At 42.3% G+C, this 21231-nt stretch overlaps 1 protein-coding gene across 4 annotated transcripts; it reads left to right on the forward strand.

Moving 5' to 3' along the window:
- Positions 1–493: 493 nt before the first annotated feature.
- Positions 494–20827, forward strand: hook3 (hook microtubule-tethering protein 3). Of its 4 annotated transcripts, none has more exons than XM_037484507.2 (25): positions 494–669; positions 6057–6142; positions 6371–6443; positions 6601–6651; positions 6822–6954; positions 7042–7109; positions 7253–7315; positions 7806–7889; positions 8584–8646; positions 9723–9886; positions 9986–10126; positions 10361–10448; positions 10570–10683; positions 10798–10908; positions 11070–11154; positions 11241–11310; positions 12569–12709; positions 13024–13111; positions 14605–14639; positions 14794–14876; positions 15058–15158; positions 15277–15381; positions 15496–15567; positions 16090–16226; positions 17686–20827. In XM_037484507.2, the coding sequence occupies exons 1-25, from the start codon at positions 613–615 to the stop codon at positions 17699–17701; spliced, it is 2229 nt and encodes a 742-aa protein (XP_037340404.2). In that variant the 5' UTR covers positions 494–612; the 3' UTR covers positions 17702–20827. The 4 variants fall into 4 exon arrangements, with proteins under 4 accessions (XP_037340404.2, XP_037340405.2, XP_037340406.2 ...); XM_037484508.2 differs by lacking the exon at positions 17686–20827 and adding an exon at positions 16402–16473; XM_037484509.2 differs by lacking the exon at positions 8584–8646 and having other exon boundaries at positions 495–669.
- Positions 20828–21231: the final 404 nt, after the last annotated feature.

A 21231-nucleotide genomic window follows, 5' to 3' on the forward strand; every position in this document is an offset into this window, starting at 1 on the left:
GGGGCTGATATAATGGTACGGGGAAACACTGAAGTCTACATACTCATCTCACAACCAACATTATTTAGCTTACTACCTGGGAGCCACTCCTCAACATGACCAGTTTTACAACCAGAGAATGCCCTTTTCTTTGAAGTTCCGACATAGCATTTTGCAAAAGTTGTCTGAATAGCCATTTGCTCATAGTTGATAAATACATAAAACATGAGCTCAGTAATGCACGAGAAAAGCACAATAAACCCAAATTGGGCTCAAAGTTATTTCTACATTTTATCATCCCAGCCCAGCAAGCACAGGTCTATATTTTTGCCTTCAACGGTGGCTGCAAATTAAAATTCCAAACACCGCTTCGTGTTTTTACCAATCTTCTGATTTTTGGGCTTCTAAGTTCTACATTTCAAATAATGAATTTGTTTTTCTGTAAAAACGGGGCTTCTGGAGACAGGAGACTCCGCCCACCCCAGCCCTCCTCCGGCACTCGCCGGACTTGCAACGGAGCGAACCCAACTATTGGCCGACGCGATTGAGGAATATCGGGAGTAACGTTACATGAAGCCGACTGTTAACTTCAGGCTCTGTACACCACGCAAAGCCGGTTTACGTTAGTTAACGATGACTACATCGGGGTCCTTGGATCGAATGGAACTCTGTGAAAGCCTCTTGACATGGGTAGGTGATCAAATATGAAGTTCGGCGTGCGGGGTGGGGTGTTATTATTTAACTGACAGTTCTCCTGCGCCCCCGGGATGCTAGCTAGCATACGTGGCTACGTCTAGCTCGGTGACCTAACGTTAGCAGGCTCGCGGGGAAAGGCACAGGCTCACGTTCGTTACGTATACAGGCCAGCTGTTTCAGCGCATTAGCTGCTGGTGTGTTACTCGCTAGCTGCCAGGAAGACCGTCCCCCCCCGCCCTTGAATGTCGTTTTCGTCCATTCGGGTGTACGGCTAGCGCAGGGCTCATACGTTAATTCCTCTCGTACGTTGTAACGGGGTCGGATCTAACGGAAGGAGCGTCGGCCTTGTTGTGGTTCGTCGCTTTCCTCGCGAAGTCTGTTCCCTCCGGATTGAGCGCTCAACGTTGCATCGCGGTGTCTGCAATTAGTCTGAGATCCCTGCCATTGTTGATCAATGTGTCATTGTGTCCCGTCTACCCGTCCCCATTCACCTGGGTAAGAAATGCCCAAAAGAGGTCTCACGTTACACTTGATATTTCTAGACAATGATAAAACCCGACATGTGGTGCGGGATTGTAGCGTGATCGCATTGTTGACACAACACAGATGGGAAGAGAGGTCGTGAATCTCTTCTCTGTAACGTGGACCTTCTGACAGGCATAACGCCAGTAATACGCTACCCGACCACACTGTTGTGACGCTTCGACGTGTACAGAATGCTGAACGGACCGACCCGCATGCCATTTAATGGAAACTGCATGGCTATTTCCGTGTTTTCGCCACACACTACTGGCTTAAATGGCAGTAGTGTGTGTTCTAGTTGGAGCTCAGAAGGGATCTACCATGTAGTCACATGATCCTTGACATGTCACATAATCATACTTAACATGGCACATGCACATTCAGCTCTGATCTGTCATCTTGTTGTCGTGGATGGGCTTTGGTGTACCAACTCAGGATTGCCCTTCTTCCTTCTCCCAAGAGTGACGTGGCGGGTAAACATTCCTCACATACTTGTTAACTGTGAAATCACAGCACACAGTGTGACCAAATGCACATCAGGCTGTACCTTTTTATTTTTATTTTTAAACTTTGCATTGAAGATATAAAGGCAGATGTTTCCACAATGGGGTTGGAATTAGTAGGTATAATTGAAGGCACACTAAATTAAGTAGTGAGTTATTTATGACACCATATCTAGCCTCAAATACATTAACAACAGAAATAAAGGAAGCCAGAGGATGAAGTCAGTGTATTTATGTTTGCAGTCGAAGTAATGACCAGGAAGCCATATCCAGGAACATAATGTGATGCGCTGTCATTTAAAAAGCAGTTTAAATTATATACTGGCATGCTGCCACTTTCCCCTAAGGCATTTAAGATGTTCTTGGAAGTTGTTGCAGGCATTTTTTTATGCCTCTAAAGCATGAAGTATTCCATGGTACCAGTGTGGAAAACATAACAAGATCTCATCCAACGGATGGTTTATCGTTGACGTTTGTATCTGCTGTCAGTCCTAGTATTCAGCTGATGTCTCTTGTCTGTTAAATAAACCAGTCTGTCTAAAAAGATAATGTTGTTCAAGTGATCAAATGATGTCTCATTACATTGTAGTTGCTTTGAAAAAGAGATGCCTCATTCTATGCCCATTATTTAACCTGCATAAACACCTTTGTGCTTGCCCTTGAATAGTATACTTGGTGTAGAAAATGAGTGAGGCAGAGTTGTTCATGTGCCAGAGCTGCATTGTCCAGTTATCAATACTGATGCTGAAATATGTAATTCCACAAGGTGTATTAATAGCTGTATTTAAGAAGTTCCAATAGATCCGCATACCGTTTAGAAGCACAGCTTAGATAGATTCATGTCTGCCACTTACGGATCACTCGAGTTTTAAGTGATGCACTGGTCTTGGCTGTTTTTGTAGCACATCCTTTTGTAGCTGAAACAACTTGAACCACAAGCAGGTTTGTCAAATCAAAATAAAGCTGACCATAAAGCCGTATGATGAGACGTAATGTAGACAATATCATTTTTAGAGGAAAGAGAATCCGTTTTGATCACTTGCCCAAGTCATGTGAGTCGACACGTGTGTTTTCCACAGCTGGACCGTCTCCTTTCCAACCGTTTCCACAAAGTCTTAGGTGTGTCCTTCCTATTTGTCATCAGTCCGCCCTTTTGGGAGTAGTCTACGTCAGTAGTGTAGTCAAGGCAACATTTTCCAGGATATTATTGTTTTAAGGAAATTAAGTTGACATTACATTTATTATGATTATTTGTCGAGGCCCTTTTGTGGGCTACCACAATATTGTCGTTACTGTTCGTGTGACAAAGAAAAGTCAACATTGTTGGAAATGCTGCTCTTGATGAAGCTTTGCCTGCCTGAAATAGTCTCATGAGCTTCTATCCGTCAAACTCAGGTATGCTTTGCAGATTGCTGTGCATGACGTGATCAACGTAGACCGAGTGTAATCTGGGCACATGAGCAAATCTTGCTGAACCAGAACCTCAAAATCCCTCAGAACACACAATGCTTTCTTTCCAGATGAATTGGTTTTTAAATCATCACATGAGCAGCTGACACACAAAAATTGAGCGTTTGGTTGCAAATTAAATAGTACACTGTCCTACGTGTTTCCATTCCGTTTAACCTGGTTTATGTTGTATGTAGAGCTGCTGGGTATTTCCGTAAACTTTATACGAAGACCTTGAGCAGAAGTGGCTGTCAGTCTTAGCAGACTGTAAAAGGTTTTGCAATAATCTAATAATAATAATAATAATAATGCAAATATGCAAAGGGTTGTTTGGTTGCAACTGTTATCTAGGTATGACAACAAATATGTAATATCTATATATTTTAGGCTTCATGTGTAGCTGATTATTTGTTAAAAGGAATTTCCGTCCGGATCAAATGCCAATTTCTCAAAATGGTTGCCACGGGCAATAGAAAGAAGAACGAAAAATTCTTATTTGTCTATACATGTTGATTTCTACAAACCTTTCCCATCTTAGTCGGACCTTAAGACCCCCCCCACCCCACCCCGCCCTCTCCCGTCGGCAATACATTTAGTTTAATATCCAATTGACTGTTATGACCATGTCTATTATGACTTCCTGAGCATCAAGTGTGACCTAGATGAAGAACTTCTCAAACCACATCTTCTGTTCTCTCAGTTATTGTAACAGAGTTGTCAAAAGGGCTCTTCTTCCACAGATGGCCGCTGCCGGCACAATGGCCTGCGCAGCATAAAGGAACTCACCAGCACTGCTCCACTGTGTCCTTTCAAGAGAAGTCACATGGGCATACGTTCTGTGTAAAGGCTTTGTATTCCGGTGGTATGAATGTACATCGCAGGTTCGTTGACCCAACGTGCGGTCAAGCATGGGTGAGCGGAGGCAACAAGAACCTATTTCTGCTTGGTAACAACAGAGTGGGGCATACCCATAGGGCACTGTCATAGGGGGTACCATGTTGTTGGTCAGTTAGTCTACCATTATGACAGATCCCACAGTGTTGGACCTCACCACAGGCCTTGTTTCATTTGATTTGGCAGCGTAGGAGAAAAGTAATCCATCTTGTTTAAGTGGTCCACCCAGTGCAACGTGTTCCTCGCCCTTCCATAGTGCTGCTTACTTGTAGTGATACTTTGACAGGTCGTGAAACAGTCTCATCGCTACTCCATCCCTTCTGATACGTAGTCAAACCCCACTTTCCAGTATTGTGTCAGCGTCTAAACACAGGAAGGCAGCATGTACATTTCCACCAGCTCACTTAGCGTCACAGGAAGGCAGTAAGCTTGAGTGGGGTATGTTGTAGACCTTTTAGATTGTAGTTTCCAGGTGGCAGGGGGATTGGAGGGGTTAAGGTGTCTGTCCCTGGTAACGCGGGTTATGTAATCAGGGTTATGTGTTGGCTGTGGGCCAGAGGTTAGCTTTAGATGTTTGCCATCTCCCGAAATACAGAGAAGCTATCTCATAGGTGCTTGGTTACCTGGAAAAAAGGTATAACTAGTTAGTGGATAGAGGAATAATGATACAGATGTTTTTATCAGGTGCAGGAAAGTGTCATCTTCTTGACATGTCAGTCATTCGAAAGCTGTTGTACATTATGTCATTTACATTAGGCCTGTAGATGTCAGATCTCATCCCTCTATTTAGGTATATTTCATATTGGGTTTTTTTCAAATAATTTAATTAGTTTTACACAATATAAAAATGTGAGTGAGCACATCTTCAATGTTCACAGTTAAGCACAGATTTAACACCTAATGTTCAACTATGAATCTAAACGGCTGTCTAAAACATTCACAATCATAAAAACACAATCAGTTTGTCAGTTTTTCAACTGATTGTGTACTTGTTGTTGTTGTGAGTGTCACGTTGACCTAGTGCCATGTAAAGTGTGTCCTTGCTTGCATACAGTGTCAAATCTCCTCTGTTTACTAACCTCTGTCCCTGCTAATAAGGGACTTTATAGGGCTCTTATGTTATGCTTTGTGTCCTATTCCTCATGATCAGATGTTAGAGAATTAATTAAAAAACAATGGGACAGATGGAATTTCCTTTTCCCTGTAAAGTTTGTCCAAGAATATATTCCCATCACAGCCACCCAGTATTTAAAGATGTTCTTGCATCATCTTTATTTTAAGATAAACGTTCTCCTGCCAGTTGTTTAATATTAGTCGGGACAACACCAAGCAAATGGCACGTTATGGCCTTCCCCACACCTGTAGCTGCCTTTCACAGTAAGCTATTGCATAAGGCATTTGAATCCGTTCCATGTGATGACGGGCTGAAACCTTATCCGTCTGCATCAACGCCCGCAGCACCCTGGTCATCAGGCGGAGCCCTTCATCGGGGATTTAACCTGCGTTGAGAGGAGTTTTTCTCATGCAATTTACACCGTCAGCGTATTTAGTTTGCTGCCCTGTGCTCTTGTTAGAATCTGCGGCCGAGGGCTCGAGAGCCGCGTGATGAGAAGCGAGAGCAACTGAACGACCTGCTGGCAGACTTTTTTAACCGCGACGTTTTCTTCCTGTCAGAATTCCGCGCGCTCAAATTCCCCTCCTCTTTGGCACGTGGACGTTTGGCATGCAGACAGAGAAATGTGTCTGGGCGACAGAGAAAGCAAAGATCTGAATAAAAACGAGCCGAAGCAAGAAGGAAAAAGCAAAGTTGAGAAGAATTCAGCAGGAGCAGAAAGTTTAAGCACTTGTGACCCCACTCCGGCCTCAATGAGCTACTGTGGAAATGATCATAACACAGCTTTCATAACTCGTCATGTAAAATGTTTGTTGGTATTTTATTCCAAAGGCCCCCGCCTGCATCGTTCTATGCTTCACCTGACGCTTAACCCATTTGTTTATGTTGTTGTTGTTTAGATCCAGACATTTGGAGTGGAGGCTCCATGCAAGAAAGTAGAAGACTTGACGAGCGGTATCGTCATGGCCCAAGCTCTACAGAAAATGTAAGTGTTAAGTGGTTGGTTTCCTTGTCTGTGGTATTTGACATTGTTGGCTGCCAGTTGTGTCGTACATGAGCAGACTGACTTGTATGATAAAGGAAAATATGCCAATATGAACCGTGAATGTAATTCCTCCTCAAATAAATAAACCTATGGAAATTTTCAATTGGACACTCAGCCTTTATCCCATTCAAGGTCCCTTAAGCCCTAATCTCTCGTCTCATTTTCTAGAGATGCTGTGTATTTCGATGACGTTTGGATTAGTAGAGTCAAACCAGAGGTTGGAGACAACTGGAGGTTAAAGGTGAGAATACTTTTTCATTGGCATAGCAGACCTTTCAAGTTTGAATAGAAAGGCTATTTTTTAAGAAAAATGACAAATCATTTTATCATACTGTATAGTTCTGTTGGTATTTCTAATGTTGAAGGGATGCCTCAACATAATTCATCTCTTGTTTCAGATCAGCAATCTGAAGAAAGTTCTAAAAGGCGTCCTAGACTATAACCAGGAGGTAAAAAGAAACTACTGTATTTATTTTGATTTGTCTATCCACAATCCGCATTTCATAAGCTGATTTGTTGCTGCTATGCAAACACTACCCATAATCCTTTAACACAACACAGGCCACGCAAATAATCCAGTTATCTTATCCTGATTTATTTTGATTTTCAAAACGTCTAGATCCTAGGCCAGCACATCAACGACTTCACTCTACCAGATGTCAACCTTATTGGGGAACACTCTGATCCGGCGGAGCTCGGGAGGATGCTTCAACTTATTCTGGGCTGTGCTGTCAACTGTGAACAGAAACAAGGTACGCGCTCCCGTACACGTGGGCGGCGTGTCGTTTAAAAACCTTGGAGGGCTTGGGTTCACCCCAATTATTTTGATTTTTCTCTAGAATACATCCAGACCATTATGATGATGGAGGAGTCGGTGCAGCATGTCGTCATGACAGCTATCCAAGAGGTGAGCTCTCAGGCTTTTCTTTAATAATAATAATTGATTTGGAATGAGGGTCAGAGCGCGAGTTGGGGGGGGATCGGGATGGATGAAGGCAGTGCTGCAGGCTGGTTGTCGTCGTAACAAGTTTGGTGTGTTTGTTTCTGCAGCTCATGAGTAAAGAGACTCCAGTGCCGGGCGGAAATGACTCATATGTGGATCTAGACAGACAGGTATGGAGACTGTAAAACCCCACTGCGGGGCGTTTTACTGCGTGTCTGTGTTGTAACCGTGCCGACAAAGTGGCCTCAGATGAGACCGATTTCAAAGTTTGAATGCAATTGTTTCGTATTGAATACACTTTTAGGTTAATACTTGAACATGAAGTCTTCAAACTCACACGCAGACGCCAATGCCAGTACACAGAACGTGCTCACGATCTCTGCCTCAAACAGATGTTCTAGGCTCCAACTTTTGGTCGCAGACCTGTAAAACCGCTGGATAGCTCACAAAGCTTGACTCAGTAGAGGCACCGTGCTGTTGTGCCACCATCACTGTGTACAGACACCATGTTATTTGGGGTGCATTATTTAGTCCTTCAACCAACAGCTCCTCAAGGTTCTAAATGTTTTTTTTCCATGGTCTAATCCATGTAGATTACATATTGTGTGGAAATTGGAAAGAAATCTGAGTTTAAAATCTTTTCATCCTTTTGTTTTTCAGCTAAAGAAGACGGCGGAGGAGCTGAACGACGCTTTGTCGACTAAGGAAGAGATTGCCCAGAGGTGTCGGGAGCTGGACATGCAGGTGGGTTTTATTCACTTGCAGCGTTCAGACTGTTTGACTGGTCGGTTTAAACAGCGTCACAGTCTTCAGGTACTCTTATCACATGCTTGGATCTCCTAACCAGAAAGATGCCAGCAAGGTTTTAGAGGTCTGTTAGTTATCACAGTGTGAATAATTGACAGTGACTCTATTGGTTAACATATTATATGTGGCTGGAGAGGACTTTCTGGTCCATGACAATTGTAATTGTGCAATGACGATGCAAGTTTTAAACTGAGAAGATAAATGAGCATCTTCAGTAACTGTATATTTTACAGGGATTTTTCAAAGCATACGCATAAAATGAACTAACTTGAAACACTTATTTATTTTGTAACCATTTCTAATATCTAACTGATTGTGCCATACGTACCACTTTAATAACAGCTCCCTTTTAACACATCTGATTGTACTTTTCTACACTTGCTTACTTCAACAATCCCTTGTTAGATTTTAATTAACTTAACCAAGATAACACGTTGCAAAAAGAGATTAACAGACCTCCTGTATCTCTCGATAGCCGAGGATCACAATGAACATAGGTATTTACATTTGCTTACTACAGGCACAGCAATGCAGAAACATGCTGCGATTTAAACAGTTAACTCCTCTCCTGTTTTGAATGGGTTTCCTCTTAATTCCTGACTATTTCATCACTCTGTGCCTTGCTTTAAAGGCCAGCCATGTCCAAGAGGAGCGTGATAGACTCAAGTTAGAGTTTAATGAGCTAGAAGAGAGGGTAAATCCAAACTTTCTTTTTTTTCCATCCATGATTTGTGTGGTGTGTATAATAGCACTGGGTTTGTTTTCTCAGTCTGCTTGCATCAGCATCCCCTTTGGAACCCAGATCCCCCTCCTACTAATTATCCGCGCATGTGTGTGTGTGTGTGTACGTGTCTGTGCACACCTATACACATGGCCTCGTGGGGCACACCGGCCACAGCTGAGGTTCGGTGTGGTTGCGTCCTTTGTGACCCCTTCACTAATTATCCTTTGCCTTTTTACCCCCGTGTTCCATGGCTCTCCCACAGCCGTAGTGAACTGTAAGGGGTAGACCCGCAAAGGACTCTTATCTGGGCAGAAATTTTAAATAAATCTATCTATTATTGTTATGTGATTTTTTTTTTTTTTTTTTTAAGGATTCGAATTTTCTTCTGATCCAAGCTTGATGGGGAAACAGTCATATTGCAGTTTTTCCACAATAGTGCTAGTTCTTCAAGAACACTTTCACATTATTTTTCCGATACATTTTTACAAAAGCACAGCAAGTATATCAACGGAAAGTCAGACTTTATATCGGTTGTTTTGAGATGCAACCGAGCTGGTAATGAATCACCATCATAGAGGCACATGTCGAACCACAGATCTGCTCCTGCTTTGCTTTTTGTGGAGTTTGAGACCCTGTCTTTCACATCAAGAAGGCAACATAAACCCATATGTAGCCCTCTTTGCCATGTTGGAGTTTGTTGGTTTTACCCCGTCAAAGTGTCTTTGCTGTGTGCTTGCTTTATTAACTGAAGCGATGCTGCAGTATAATAACCTGATAAATTAAATGCTGTATAGAATTTGTTTCACTTACAGAGGTACAATTTTGAAAAAAATAACAAATTTCCCTTTTCTGCTTCTCTTCTTTCTTTTACATTCCATCCCTCTATCCTTCTCTTCATGCTCTATTTTTTGCCTTTCATCCTCCATTCCACCCATTTTTTCACATGTCCTTGTTATCCAAATTGCTGTCCATCTCACTGCTGAACCCGTTTCCTCCTGCCCTTCCTGGTTTCTTTGCCGTCCCTTTTGCTCGCCTCCCTCCCAAAGGTCGCAGCGCTGCAAGAGGAGAAGAGCAGTTTGCTTGCCGAAAACCAGGTCCTGATGGAGAGACTTAACCAGTCTGACTCCATAGAGGACATAAACAGCCCTGCGGGACGCAGACACCTCCAGCTGCAGACACAACTGGAGCAACTACAGGAAGAAACCTTCAGGTGTGGAGTCGATAGGACAGACACCTTGTCATATTTAAAAGTAAGAGTTGAATTGACTGTTGCGGATTTTTAAAGATGATTACTTCTATTTCCGTCAAGGTTGGAATCGTCAAAAGATGACTACCGGATCCGCTGTGAAGAGCTGGAAAAGGAACTTGCGGATGTGAAGTTGCAGAATGAAGACCTCGCGTCTCTGGCCGATGAAGCGCAGTCTCTCAAGGACGAGATGGATGTCCTCCGGTAAGTAGGCAATGCAAAAAGCTTGGCTCTCAACACACCGGGATTAAACTCAACCAGTGAAGAGAAGAGATTCAAAACGCCAAATGGAAATGAAATGAGTCAGAAAAAAGGGAGATGAAGCAAGATAAATAGTGTATTGTTGGACCACTATACTGTGATTTCCCCCCCCCCACCTCCGTTCTTCTTTGTAAATGTAACATGACAAGATAAAGAGCCTTTTTTTCCCCTCTCCAGGCATTCGTCGGACAAAGTGTCGAAGCTGGAGGGCACAGTGGAACACTACAAGAAGAAACTGGAGGACATAGGACTCCTCAGGAGACAGGTACACAGACTGCAGCCATGACCTAATGCCTTCATTTTGCAATGAGTACCCATCACTGTTTGTGACTAGTAAGTCCAAGTTGCAAGCGCATAAAGTTCACATTCCTGTCTCTCCTTTCCAGAGTAAGCTTTTGGAGGAGAAGAACACGGTGTTAATGCAGAGCAACGTCGGTTTGGAAGAAGAGCTACGGAAGGCGAATGCTACCAAAGGCCAGCTGGAGACATACAAGAGACAGGTGACCTACCACCACTGGCCGCCTACCCCAAATCTGTTAATACAGAATTATCACACTCTAACTATACATATGTACACATGTTTTAGATAAATGATGTGCTCTCTCTCTGCACAGGTGGTGGAACTTCAGAACAGACTGTCAGAAGAGTCTAAAAAGGCAGACAAGATGGAGTTCGAATACAAACGCGTCAAAGAGAAAGTGGACTCTCTGCAAAAGGAAAAAGATGTGTGTGCAATTAATTGCATTATTATTATAAGAACGGGGACAGTATTGTTTAGCAGTTCTTCCCACTGTACATTTTCCCAGTTAGATTTTTCTAAATGGAATCCGATGCATGTACATAACTTGCCGCAGTATAACTTCACACACTCTCCCCTCCCGTGTAGCGTATGCGCACAGAGAGAGACTCCCTGAAGGAGACCATCGAAGAGCTACATTGTGTCCAAGCCCAGGAGGGGCAGCTCACATCAGGTAAAATGAACATATTTGAAGGCTGGCTAAATGCAAGTAAATATTTGGCTTCACCCCGTATTCACGGTACTCTCCGTTTGTTCCAGGCTTGTTCCCGATGGTCAGCAACGACGGCTCCGACTCGCTGGCCGCTGAGATCACCAGCCCAGAGACTCGGTACGCGCACGCTTTCAATTCACTTCAGATTAAACGTTTAAAATGACAAAGGCCGTGACTTGCGAAGGCCGTGTTCTTGGCTTCAGAAGAACATCTCTGGAGTGAGTTATGTAACTGTTGTGTGCGAGTTACATCAGCCTGTGTGCTGCTTTCCAAGAGGGCTGGGTATTGTGCTGGCAGCATGCTGTGATCCAAAATAAATATGGATTTACTTTAGGCTACTAATGGTGGGGGAGGGAGAAACATTACTTGAGTGAACTCAGCACAGACTAATTATTTCCCTCTGGAGGTAAAGATAAAACCGCTGTGGCCTCAGGTGATGTCATATCCTGCAACGCTTTCGGAGGTGGAAGTTAAATGTTGCAATAGCAGTGTTCCGTGTGAGATATACCAAGAGAACGACTGCGGTTGAAATAGAAAATTGATGATTCATACTTTGTCAGTTGAGCACCCGACAGACAGACAGTGAGTGGGAGAACTGAACCGGGCTGCGCCTTTTAAACAGATTCTACCCGTTGCTTTTATAAGCCGCTTCTGGGGTTGGTTTCTGTCCTGCGGCGTCCTCTAAACTTTAAAACCCGTCCGAGCAACAGCTGGAGCTTAGTTATCCCTCAATATACTGTAGCTATGGAAACGCCACCAAAGGAAATCCAGCCCTGTTCCTTTTAAAATTTCCCCATAGAGCTGTATCGAACCCTCTTCTCGCGGCTTCCTTAGCCTTCCCTGGCCATGACCCCTGCCAGCCGGCAGCCGTGAGTTCGTCTGGGAACATTTAGTCAGATCTCCAGTTGGATAGGAGTCAGCGGCCACACCCTAAAAAAAAAAAAAGACAAAGGAACCAGCGGGCGACTGTGCTCAACACTATCAAGAGACAGATTCCAGACATAACAGATCTTATCTGTTCTCATTCAATGGAATGAATGGTATGAATGTTAGATAGTTAGTTAGCTGCTGCTGTCATCGGAGCACTCTCTCTTTGTGAGGCCTGAATACTAGAAAGGTGTCATAAAAAGAACAAACTTTTGATGCTGCACAGTTGGTGTCAAATAGCAACTTGGGACAGATTGAATAAATAAGCAGAGAACAACACCTGCAAAAATGTGTTCTCACCGGTGTTAATCTTAAGCCAAATAATAATTGATCACATTAAGGTACATATTCAATATTTGATCTGTATAAAAATCTATATTTGTTGTTTTAACTTTTTGTTTGTGTTGCTTGAATTTAAAACCGGCTTTTGTCCAATGTGTTTTTCCAGAGAACATCTGATTCGTCTCCAGCATGAGAACAAGATGCTGAAGCTGGCCCAGGAGGGATCAGACAATGAGAAGATTGCACTGTTGCAGAGTCTCCTGGAGGATGCCAACAGAAGAAAAAATGAGCTGGAGACAGAAAACAGGTGACCAGAGAGCGTGTGGAAATATATTCATTAACTGCAAAAGCAAAGCCACATTGGAGGCTAAATTCTTTGTTTTTTAACCTCCTCCTTGAATTTTCTCCCTCTGTGCTCAGTATATTATTAAAATTTGATAAATCTTTTTGTTCTGTTTATATAGTTATAGTTTTGCTGACTGTGTTTCCCTGTAATGGCTTTATTCATTTCTCTATTTCCCCAATTGGATCTCCTTCACCCTTACTGGGATTCCACTCAATGACATTTCTGTCGCTAGCCTGTTTGAACCTTTTTGTCAACGGTTTGTGCTTTTCGTCCAGGTTAATCAATCAGCGCCTGATGGAGGAGCAGAGTCAGGTAGAGGAGCTACACAAGAATCTTCAAGAGCAGGGTTCTAAAGCGGATGACGTAAGTAGCGGCGTGACTGCTCTGCATTGTGGATTCATTACTCCCATAACGGAGGACATTTTGGCCATACACAGCAAAACAAACTTAAACAAAGACGTTTGACAAAATTGCAGCACACAACTCCTCCCAGAGGCTCGGTGCTTTTATATTTTAATTTAAAATGTGACATTAACAGGGGAAAAAGGCCAAACTGGTATAATTAATATAATTAACCGTCCATAATTTCACAAAAAAACACTTATATAAACATTTAGACCACTTTCAGTGTTTTTGGATGCAGTACAGTTTTAAAAAAGTAAAGTAAGCCATTGACAGAGAATAGAAGAAAAAATATGTTTATTTAAAACGTTGCAATATTTTAGGAACAATCTAGGAAGACCTTTTCATCTAAGCACATTTTTGGGTAGAAATGTAATGACTCAAGGACATGGGGTGCAAACAGGGAGATAAAGACAGACAGATGATCCTTATTATAGCCTCTTATTGAAATACTTTTGCATTTTCTTTTCAAATAACGCTTTCACTCAGACTATAGTAAGTATAACTTTGTGATTCCTCACAAGTTCTTAGTCCTTTCAAGATGTTGGTTATATGACAACTGTGTAACAACTCCCAATCTAAAGAAATAGAAACTGTGATGTGGCGCTGCTGTTGTGTTAGGATACATGCTATATTCATTGTTTATTGATTGTTAGGTTTGTTACACTTAGTTGTTGAGGACAACTAGTAGTTACTTCTTTTCCTAGCTAGGCTTGGCGTTTCCTGATAGAAATAGAGGCTTCTCTGATCAGCTCTTTGATGTTTTCTCTGTGTCGAACCTCTCTAGAAACCAGACTTCCCTCTTTCTTTGATATTCATTTGAGTTTAGAGATGTTGTGCAGATTTTACATTACATTACATGACATGTCATTTAGCTGACGCTTTTATCCAAAGCGACTTACAATAAGTGCATTGCAGATTTCTGCTCTCACATGATGTTGCTGCACACAACACGGATAGTGGTACTTTCCATGCATATAGAACCAAAGAAAATGAACAAGCAACCCCAAATCCCCCGAATTCTAAATATTCTTTGTGATCATCCAACCGAGAAATACATTTCATCTCCCGCCCCAAGATTTCGCTCGGGATCTGCTTTCATCTGTTTGTTGCCACTTTTACTTCAATTTCTAATTATTATTTTTAAACGTGACAACAGACTAACGTTACCCAAACCTTTTTTCTGTTCTGCACTTCCTGGTGGGGGATACGGGGAAATGTGCAGGGTTCTGTTGTATTATTGGGGCCTTTAATAACTTACAGAGAGAACAAGTATAAAGATGGAAAAAAAGAAGTTTAGGAGTTTAATGCAACTCTTGCATTTATCAAACAGTTTCTCTTTGAATGTTTCCATTTTTTATTTTCAATTGGTGTTGTATCTGCAGGTAGTGTGTGTTAAAATAATGTCATAAAACATATCTTTTTTTTAATCTTTTTTGTTTTTGTTTATTCAGTCTTCCATCCTGAAGAAGAAATACGAGGAGCACATGTAAGTTTCTGTTTTACAACCCCAGAATTATGATAACAAACACTTGTTTGATTGGAAAAAAGGTCAAATATCCTCCTCTGGGATGCTTGTTGTGAAATATTTGAACTGAGGCGGAAAAACAATGTTGACGTTGGTGCTTTGTACCCTCCATCAGGGAGAAACTACGAGAGCTGAACAATGAGTTATTGAAGAAGAACGCTTTCATCGACGAAATGGAGCCCAAATACAACACCAGCTGTGAGTTTGAATTCTGAATGTGCGAAGTCCCGTTGAGGCCCTCCTCCTCCACCAGCTGTTCTTATCATACCAAAATTTGAAATGACTTAATATATGAAGAACTGCTACAGAATCCCCAACACAGCTTTTATTTCCTCAATGTTTACGTAAAAAAGTAAAGTTTTATGTTGTTGCCTCTCAGCCCAACTAGTTGAGGAGCTGGAAGACGCCCTCAAGAAGAAAGATGAAGAGATGAAGCAGATGGAGGAGAGATACAAGAAATACCTGGAAAAAGCCAAGAGTGTGAGTATATTTCCGGGTGAACTGTCTTCCGCACGGTGCGTTGTAACCAGTGATGCCTGCTGTTGCGGCGGCTCAACCAGAAAGTGTATGTGATGCGATGGGAACGTGTCTGCTCCAGGTGATCCGGACCCTCGACCCCAAGCAGAACCAGGGCTCAGGTCCAGAAGTCCAGGCCCTGAAGAACCAGCTGCAGGAGAAGGACAGGATGTTGCACTCATTGGAGGTAATCAGGTGTTCGAGTTGGATGATTCTTTAAAGGAACCGCTCCCTTTTACAGATGAGCCGTGTGTAAAGGAAGCATGGCCAAATGTGTGTGTTTGATGTTTCCTCCGAACAGAAAGAGATGGACAAGACAAAAATCCAGAGGGATTACGAGGAGAAACTGATCGTGTCGGCCTGGTACAATATGGTAAGAAGGAACTTTTTTTTAAATCATGGCATACAATGATGTACAGCTGGGATAAGTTAAGAGAGTAGCACAGAAGGGTTAGGGTTAGCGTTTCTCTCCCTCTGTCTCTCTTTCTTAGTGATAATATTAAACCTGAAAGCATTTAAATACTTAATACTTAAATACTTAATACTTAAATACTTCAAAATAATCATATTGTTATACATAGCATTAATAACAATGCTTTATTTTTGTAATACCTCTATAAAGTTGGCCAAGTATTGCATGAAGTCCAGTAAGCAGGCGCTTCCACCACCAGAGGGCAGCATACACCTACTGCAGATAAGACGCTTGGAAGATTGGATTAATAGCAGGGGTTAATGTTCATGAGTTGTTGAATAGGAACTTATGTTGTGTTATTGGCCTTCTCTTGTATCAAGATTACTGCTGAGTCTCTGGTGGCTTACTTAATCTGTGTGTTGGGTTCCTGCAGAAGCCCCGGGCCCCCGGCGTTAGTAAGACTTTCTCTGTCTCTTTTCTCAGGGTATGTCTCTACAAAAGAAGGCCGCTGAAGACAGACTTGCCAACACGGGTTCTGGTCAGTCCTTCCTGGCCCGGCAGAGACAAGCCACCAGCACACGCCGCTCCTATCCAGGCCACGTCCAGCAATCTACCACAAGGTAGATGGCAGCCAGGCCGGGAAAAGAAAATGAAACAAACTCTCACAAAAATCCCCTGAAATTGCATACGATGGATGTGCCTTTTTTGAGGCACGCTGTTGGCTAATTATTGCTAAGGGACGTCTTGTTTTCCTGCGTTTCGCCTATTGATTTTCTTTTTTGTCTTTTTGATCAGATCCATGAGGTAGAGATGCCACGCAAGGCGGCCCAAAATATCCCACCATCACCCCCCCCCCCCCCCCCCCCCCCCCCCCCCACAAAGCATATTTTACCCAGTTCTGAGACGCCAGGCTCCAACCCCATTCAATAGGGTCTGACTGATTGCCCCAAACGTCCCGTCTACCTCCCTCTCACCCACTGACCGTCCTTAAGTTGTATTCTGGGGCAAACCTTGGTCAGGCAAATCATTTGGACCCAAAGGCAGAGAATAATTGCGTCTTCTTGACAAGTTTCTTCTCGAACCATTTCTGGTTAGAGGAACTGCTCAGGCCTGTTCATGGCGTATTTACACACATCCCTCCCCGTCAGAGCGTTCAAGGTCTTTATTTTCCTCTTTCGAATAGAGTTGACAAACTGAAAAACAACAAAAAAGATGACACAGGACAAACACAGTTAAGAGGCTATCCTGCCGCGTCATTGTCATTCTATTTAATTTTTAATTTAGATGCAATATTGAGCAAGAAATATGTAGGAAGATGTAAATACATCTCATGTAACTGTCCCGTTTTCTTTCTGAATGGTTATACATAAGGTAACTGTTGGCTTCTTAACCGTGCAGCAATAATTGTGAATGGTAATTTCCCCCGAGAAGAAGCTTAAAGTTACTGCTTAAGCTGTTGAAGTTTGATCGAGAGTCCCAATCGTCAATAAGCCGATTTGTGGCAGAGTTTCCTACATCACTGTGTGGACTGGCTTTCATTGTCGTCCTTAAGAAGCAAATGGAATGAATCCGTTCAAATAGTCGTAGCTTCACCAGGTTGTCTCAGACAACCGCCATGTCCCATAGTGTTACACTCTGATACATCGCTGCACAGACAGAAATGGGTTAGGGGAAAGATCTAGTCGTGACAGTTTTAGATCCTGAGATGGGGATCCGGATTGCAGATCCCTTCCTGCTAATAAGTCATTCAAGAGAATGTGTTTAAGCGGAGTAGCTTTTTGACGCTGGCCTCCCTTCCATATCCTTTTAGGATCTATCTTCACTAGGTTTGCTTGTTGCTGCTGTTCCAGTCCTTTCTTTAACCCCTTTGTTTACATTATCATTGTTTTAAGCCACATTACGTATGATGATCTCTCATTGACGGACCTTTTCGATGCCTTGGACATCACCCAGTTTGTTTGCTCGTGCGTGTGTGTGTGTGTCTGTGTGTGTGTGTGTCTCAATCAAGGCCAGAATCTCAAGCTAACGAACGCCGCCGTCTGACCTCTTTGTCTCTCTCTCTCTTTCCTCCCTCAACAGCAATGCCACTGCATGACCGGCTCACCAATGACCTGGCTAAGCCTAGAGTGGCCCGGCTCGGCCCCTTACGATGGGCTAGACCCGAGGCGCACGATGCATGAACTACCTGCCTGCCTACTGTTTGCATGACTTTGAGTCTGCGAATAACCACAGCACACCAGTAACAGCATGAGCACTAACACCCCTCTGCAGCGCGTCATGCATTGTAACCCCCGGACAACATCAAGGAGGCCAGGGAAACCAAACTAAACGCTTTCCCAGCTCTTTGCTTCTGATGTTGTCCTGCTCTTTGTCACCGGTCTCGGTTCCCCTTCTCTCCTCCCTCCCTCCACTCATGTCCGTTTGTGCGCCCACACCGCATCCAGTCTGCTACGCTACCATTTATGTCACCAACGCCGCGGGCAGAGCGCAGCAGCGCTGTCTGTCAAGCAAGCAGTCGATCTACTGATGGGACTTTTCAGTCGTGTGCTACTTTACGTTGGGTGGCAACCTTCAGGTCATCTCAATGACATATTTCCACTTATCTGTTTCTATTTACACATGGGAGAAATATTTGAGAGGTGTTCCCCTTCAAATCAGTCTACTTGACTAAGATTGTTCCCCTTTAAACTTTGAGATGTGTCTCCTGCAGTGGTTCTGCCCGACTTCTCCTCAACAGAGATATGCTAGATGGCATCTTCAGCAGGAACATAGCAATGCAAAATAAGTGTTTTTAAAATGAATGACGTTGTTACAGATAAGCTTTTATACAGGATAAAAGCCCCCATTAAGTCTACTCGCATTTCTTTTAATGGAATTTAATGTCCACGTAGCATCTTTTTCTCCAGAAAACTATTCAATATATATAGTGGTTGTAGTTGATTACTATATTGTCCATGTTACATCCAAGTAGCAAATAACAGTCTAATTGAGCCAAAAGAAAGTAGCTCAGCAAATGGTTCATTTTGTTACATGTTTTTTTTTCTTTTTACAGTAAAACGTGAATGCTGATTTGATTTAATAATTTCCTTTATAACGAAGCCGTACATTCGCTCACCCAGGCTCATGTACAGTTCATTCAATTTGTTGCCCAGAAAGGGCTGATTATTTATTTAAAAAATGGAGGGAAAACCACGGCAACAATCTTAAAGGATTGTGTTGATCACTCTAACCTTTTATTTAATACTTTTAAGTATATAATGAAGAACGTATATACTAAAGGTATGTGTGTGTATTTGGCATTAACGTAAGGTGTTAATGCAGAATGAGTTCTACAGAAGGACAGGAACAGTATTACGGAAGCTGGACTGGGTGTTACTGCATTCTGTGTGTCTCATTTCAATTTTATTTTGAGAGCACAATAGGGTTATGTTGATGATTACAGGGAGAGAGACGTGGGCCTCAGGATTTATGCACATTATAGGCATAAGTGCATACATTTTTCAGGTTAAATCCTCCAATTTTAGTGCCTTTGTTTGAAATATTCCACACAAAAACGAAGAAGACCTGTTGCTCTTTTTATGACTAAAGACAGCATACTACCTTTTAAAGACTAGTTTTATTTCGTAATTTGAAAAAAAGTGTCAGGTGAGTTTTTAATCAGATGCACACATTAAGTAGGCTTAATGAGGGCTTTTCTTCACTGTACTTTGACCTATTTTTACTCAAACATTGTGTAACCTTGGTTTAATTCATGCCCTGCATTTTATCTTAAAGGCTTATTTATTCTTTCGGCGCTTGTACAGCAGTGCTCTTAAATTTTCTTTTTTTTTTTATATATCTGTAGTATTATCACCAATTGTACTGTTACAATGGAGTTAAAGTTTCCATTTGACATTGAGATTCTGTTACATACTTATCTTATGCAACAAAGGAGGAGATGGTTGGAAATGGTGCCGCGTTTGTCTGTAAGAAAACTGCAAGGCTCCGTTTACCTCCAGTAATTTAAGGAAGTCAATTTCTTCAACAAATGTGTCCCGTTGGAAACAGACATTTGTCTCATGAACAAAAAGCACATTTCTACACTTTTTACTGTTAACCTAGAAAATATCATTAGTATTTTTGAGCAACAGCAACAAAGGCTCATAAGCTTTTAGGCATGTACGTGTAAATGCAATAAAAATGACGACAGCTCCAACGTTTGCTTTACTTATCCTCGATCAAATTTGATTCATTTGCAGTGTGAATTCATTTGCAAAGTACTGGCGTAATGTTTTGTCTAGTTCACAACTTGGTTCTGTCCAAATGTTCTTGAAACCACTTGCCATTAACATCCAGCTGTAAGTTATATTACACAGAACTCTTTTAACCGTCCGTCCTCATGAGTTATTGGTTTGGTGAGAAATCTGTATATAATGGAACACATCGACATTGTGGTTGATCTGTTTAAAATCAAACCAGAGAACATTTTCTGCTATTTAATATCCCCGAGAGAAATAATTGTTTTGGTGTCATCTTTTATTCCCCATCAAGTCAGCACCTGTAATTTTCTGTTTTACGTGTGTATATACACTTAATATTACTGGTGAATAATTAGATACTGGGGGGGCGAGGGGGGTTGTTACAGTAATATAATATATATACCTGAGAAAACCAGCTAGTTTTGTGACATTGTTGGACCACATTAATGCCAATTTCTTCACAATAAAGAAGGAAAGGTCACACTTTGATGTACTGTTCATTGCTATAACCCCAAAAAATGTCCTTTCATTCATTTCTGAGGACAAAATAATGGACATTACAAACATGCCAAAACTAAAAATGAGGACCCAGTTTTCCAGAGTGACTTCTACTACGCACAAGTGTGTTAAAGAGCTGAAGCAAACGACACAGGGCTGTTAACAGGTCAAAATCATATCACTACGCACCCAATGTTTTCGCAGTATTTTTTTTTTTTACTCCTTGGAAAACCTTTCTTTACATATTGAAGTAGCATTTGCCAAGTTTTATATTGCTTGTATACAAACGCACTATGTACATACTCAATGTGGCGGCGCTAGAGGAAGTGTGGGGCTCATTTGAGAATGAGATCATAAGACTCATGTCAAGTGAGATGGATTTCATGCAGCATCCGTCCGATCAGGACCTGTTGATGAGAAGGTGCTTCCTACAGTGCAAAATGTGGAAATTACATTGTAAATAAAGCTTGTATAAAACGGGCTGCTCGTCTTTATGTCATTTTTACGACTCATGATGCCAAATGAAGGGTAAATGTAACTGACCGAGTAATGTGTAAATAAGTTTGCCATCAGGTTTACGTTACGGACTTTTAACAGTGATACGCCGTGCGCCTCTCTGACCCCAAGGAGCCATCAGTAAAAGCAGGCGTTGTGCCTCAAAGGGCCGGATTCCGTTCCCATGGCCTGCTGCTGGAGATCCGGCCACAAAGATCAGGGCAGGTATGTCACACGCACACTCCTTAGACTGCAGAGACCACAAAAGACCAAAACCGTCAAGTTTAGGCCTGCAGTGAATCGGAGTCCTTTCTTCCACTTCTTCAAACGCCTCCCAGCAGTGCGTCTTTGCTTTCATTTGACAGATGGGACGCTATCCAAGGCAGCCATTCTC

The sequence above is a fragment of the Pungitius pungitius genome, chromosome 18, assembly GCF_949316345.1.
Source record: "Pungitius pungitius chromosome 18, fPunPun2.1, whole genome shotgun sequence".
NCBI classification, from domain to species: Eukaryota; Metazoa; Chordata; class Actinopteri; order Perciformes; family Gasterosteidae; genus Pungitius; species Pungitius pungitius.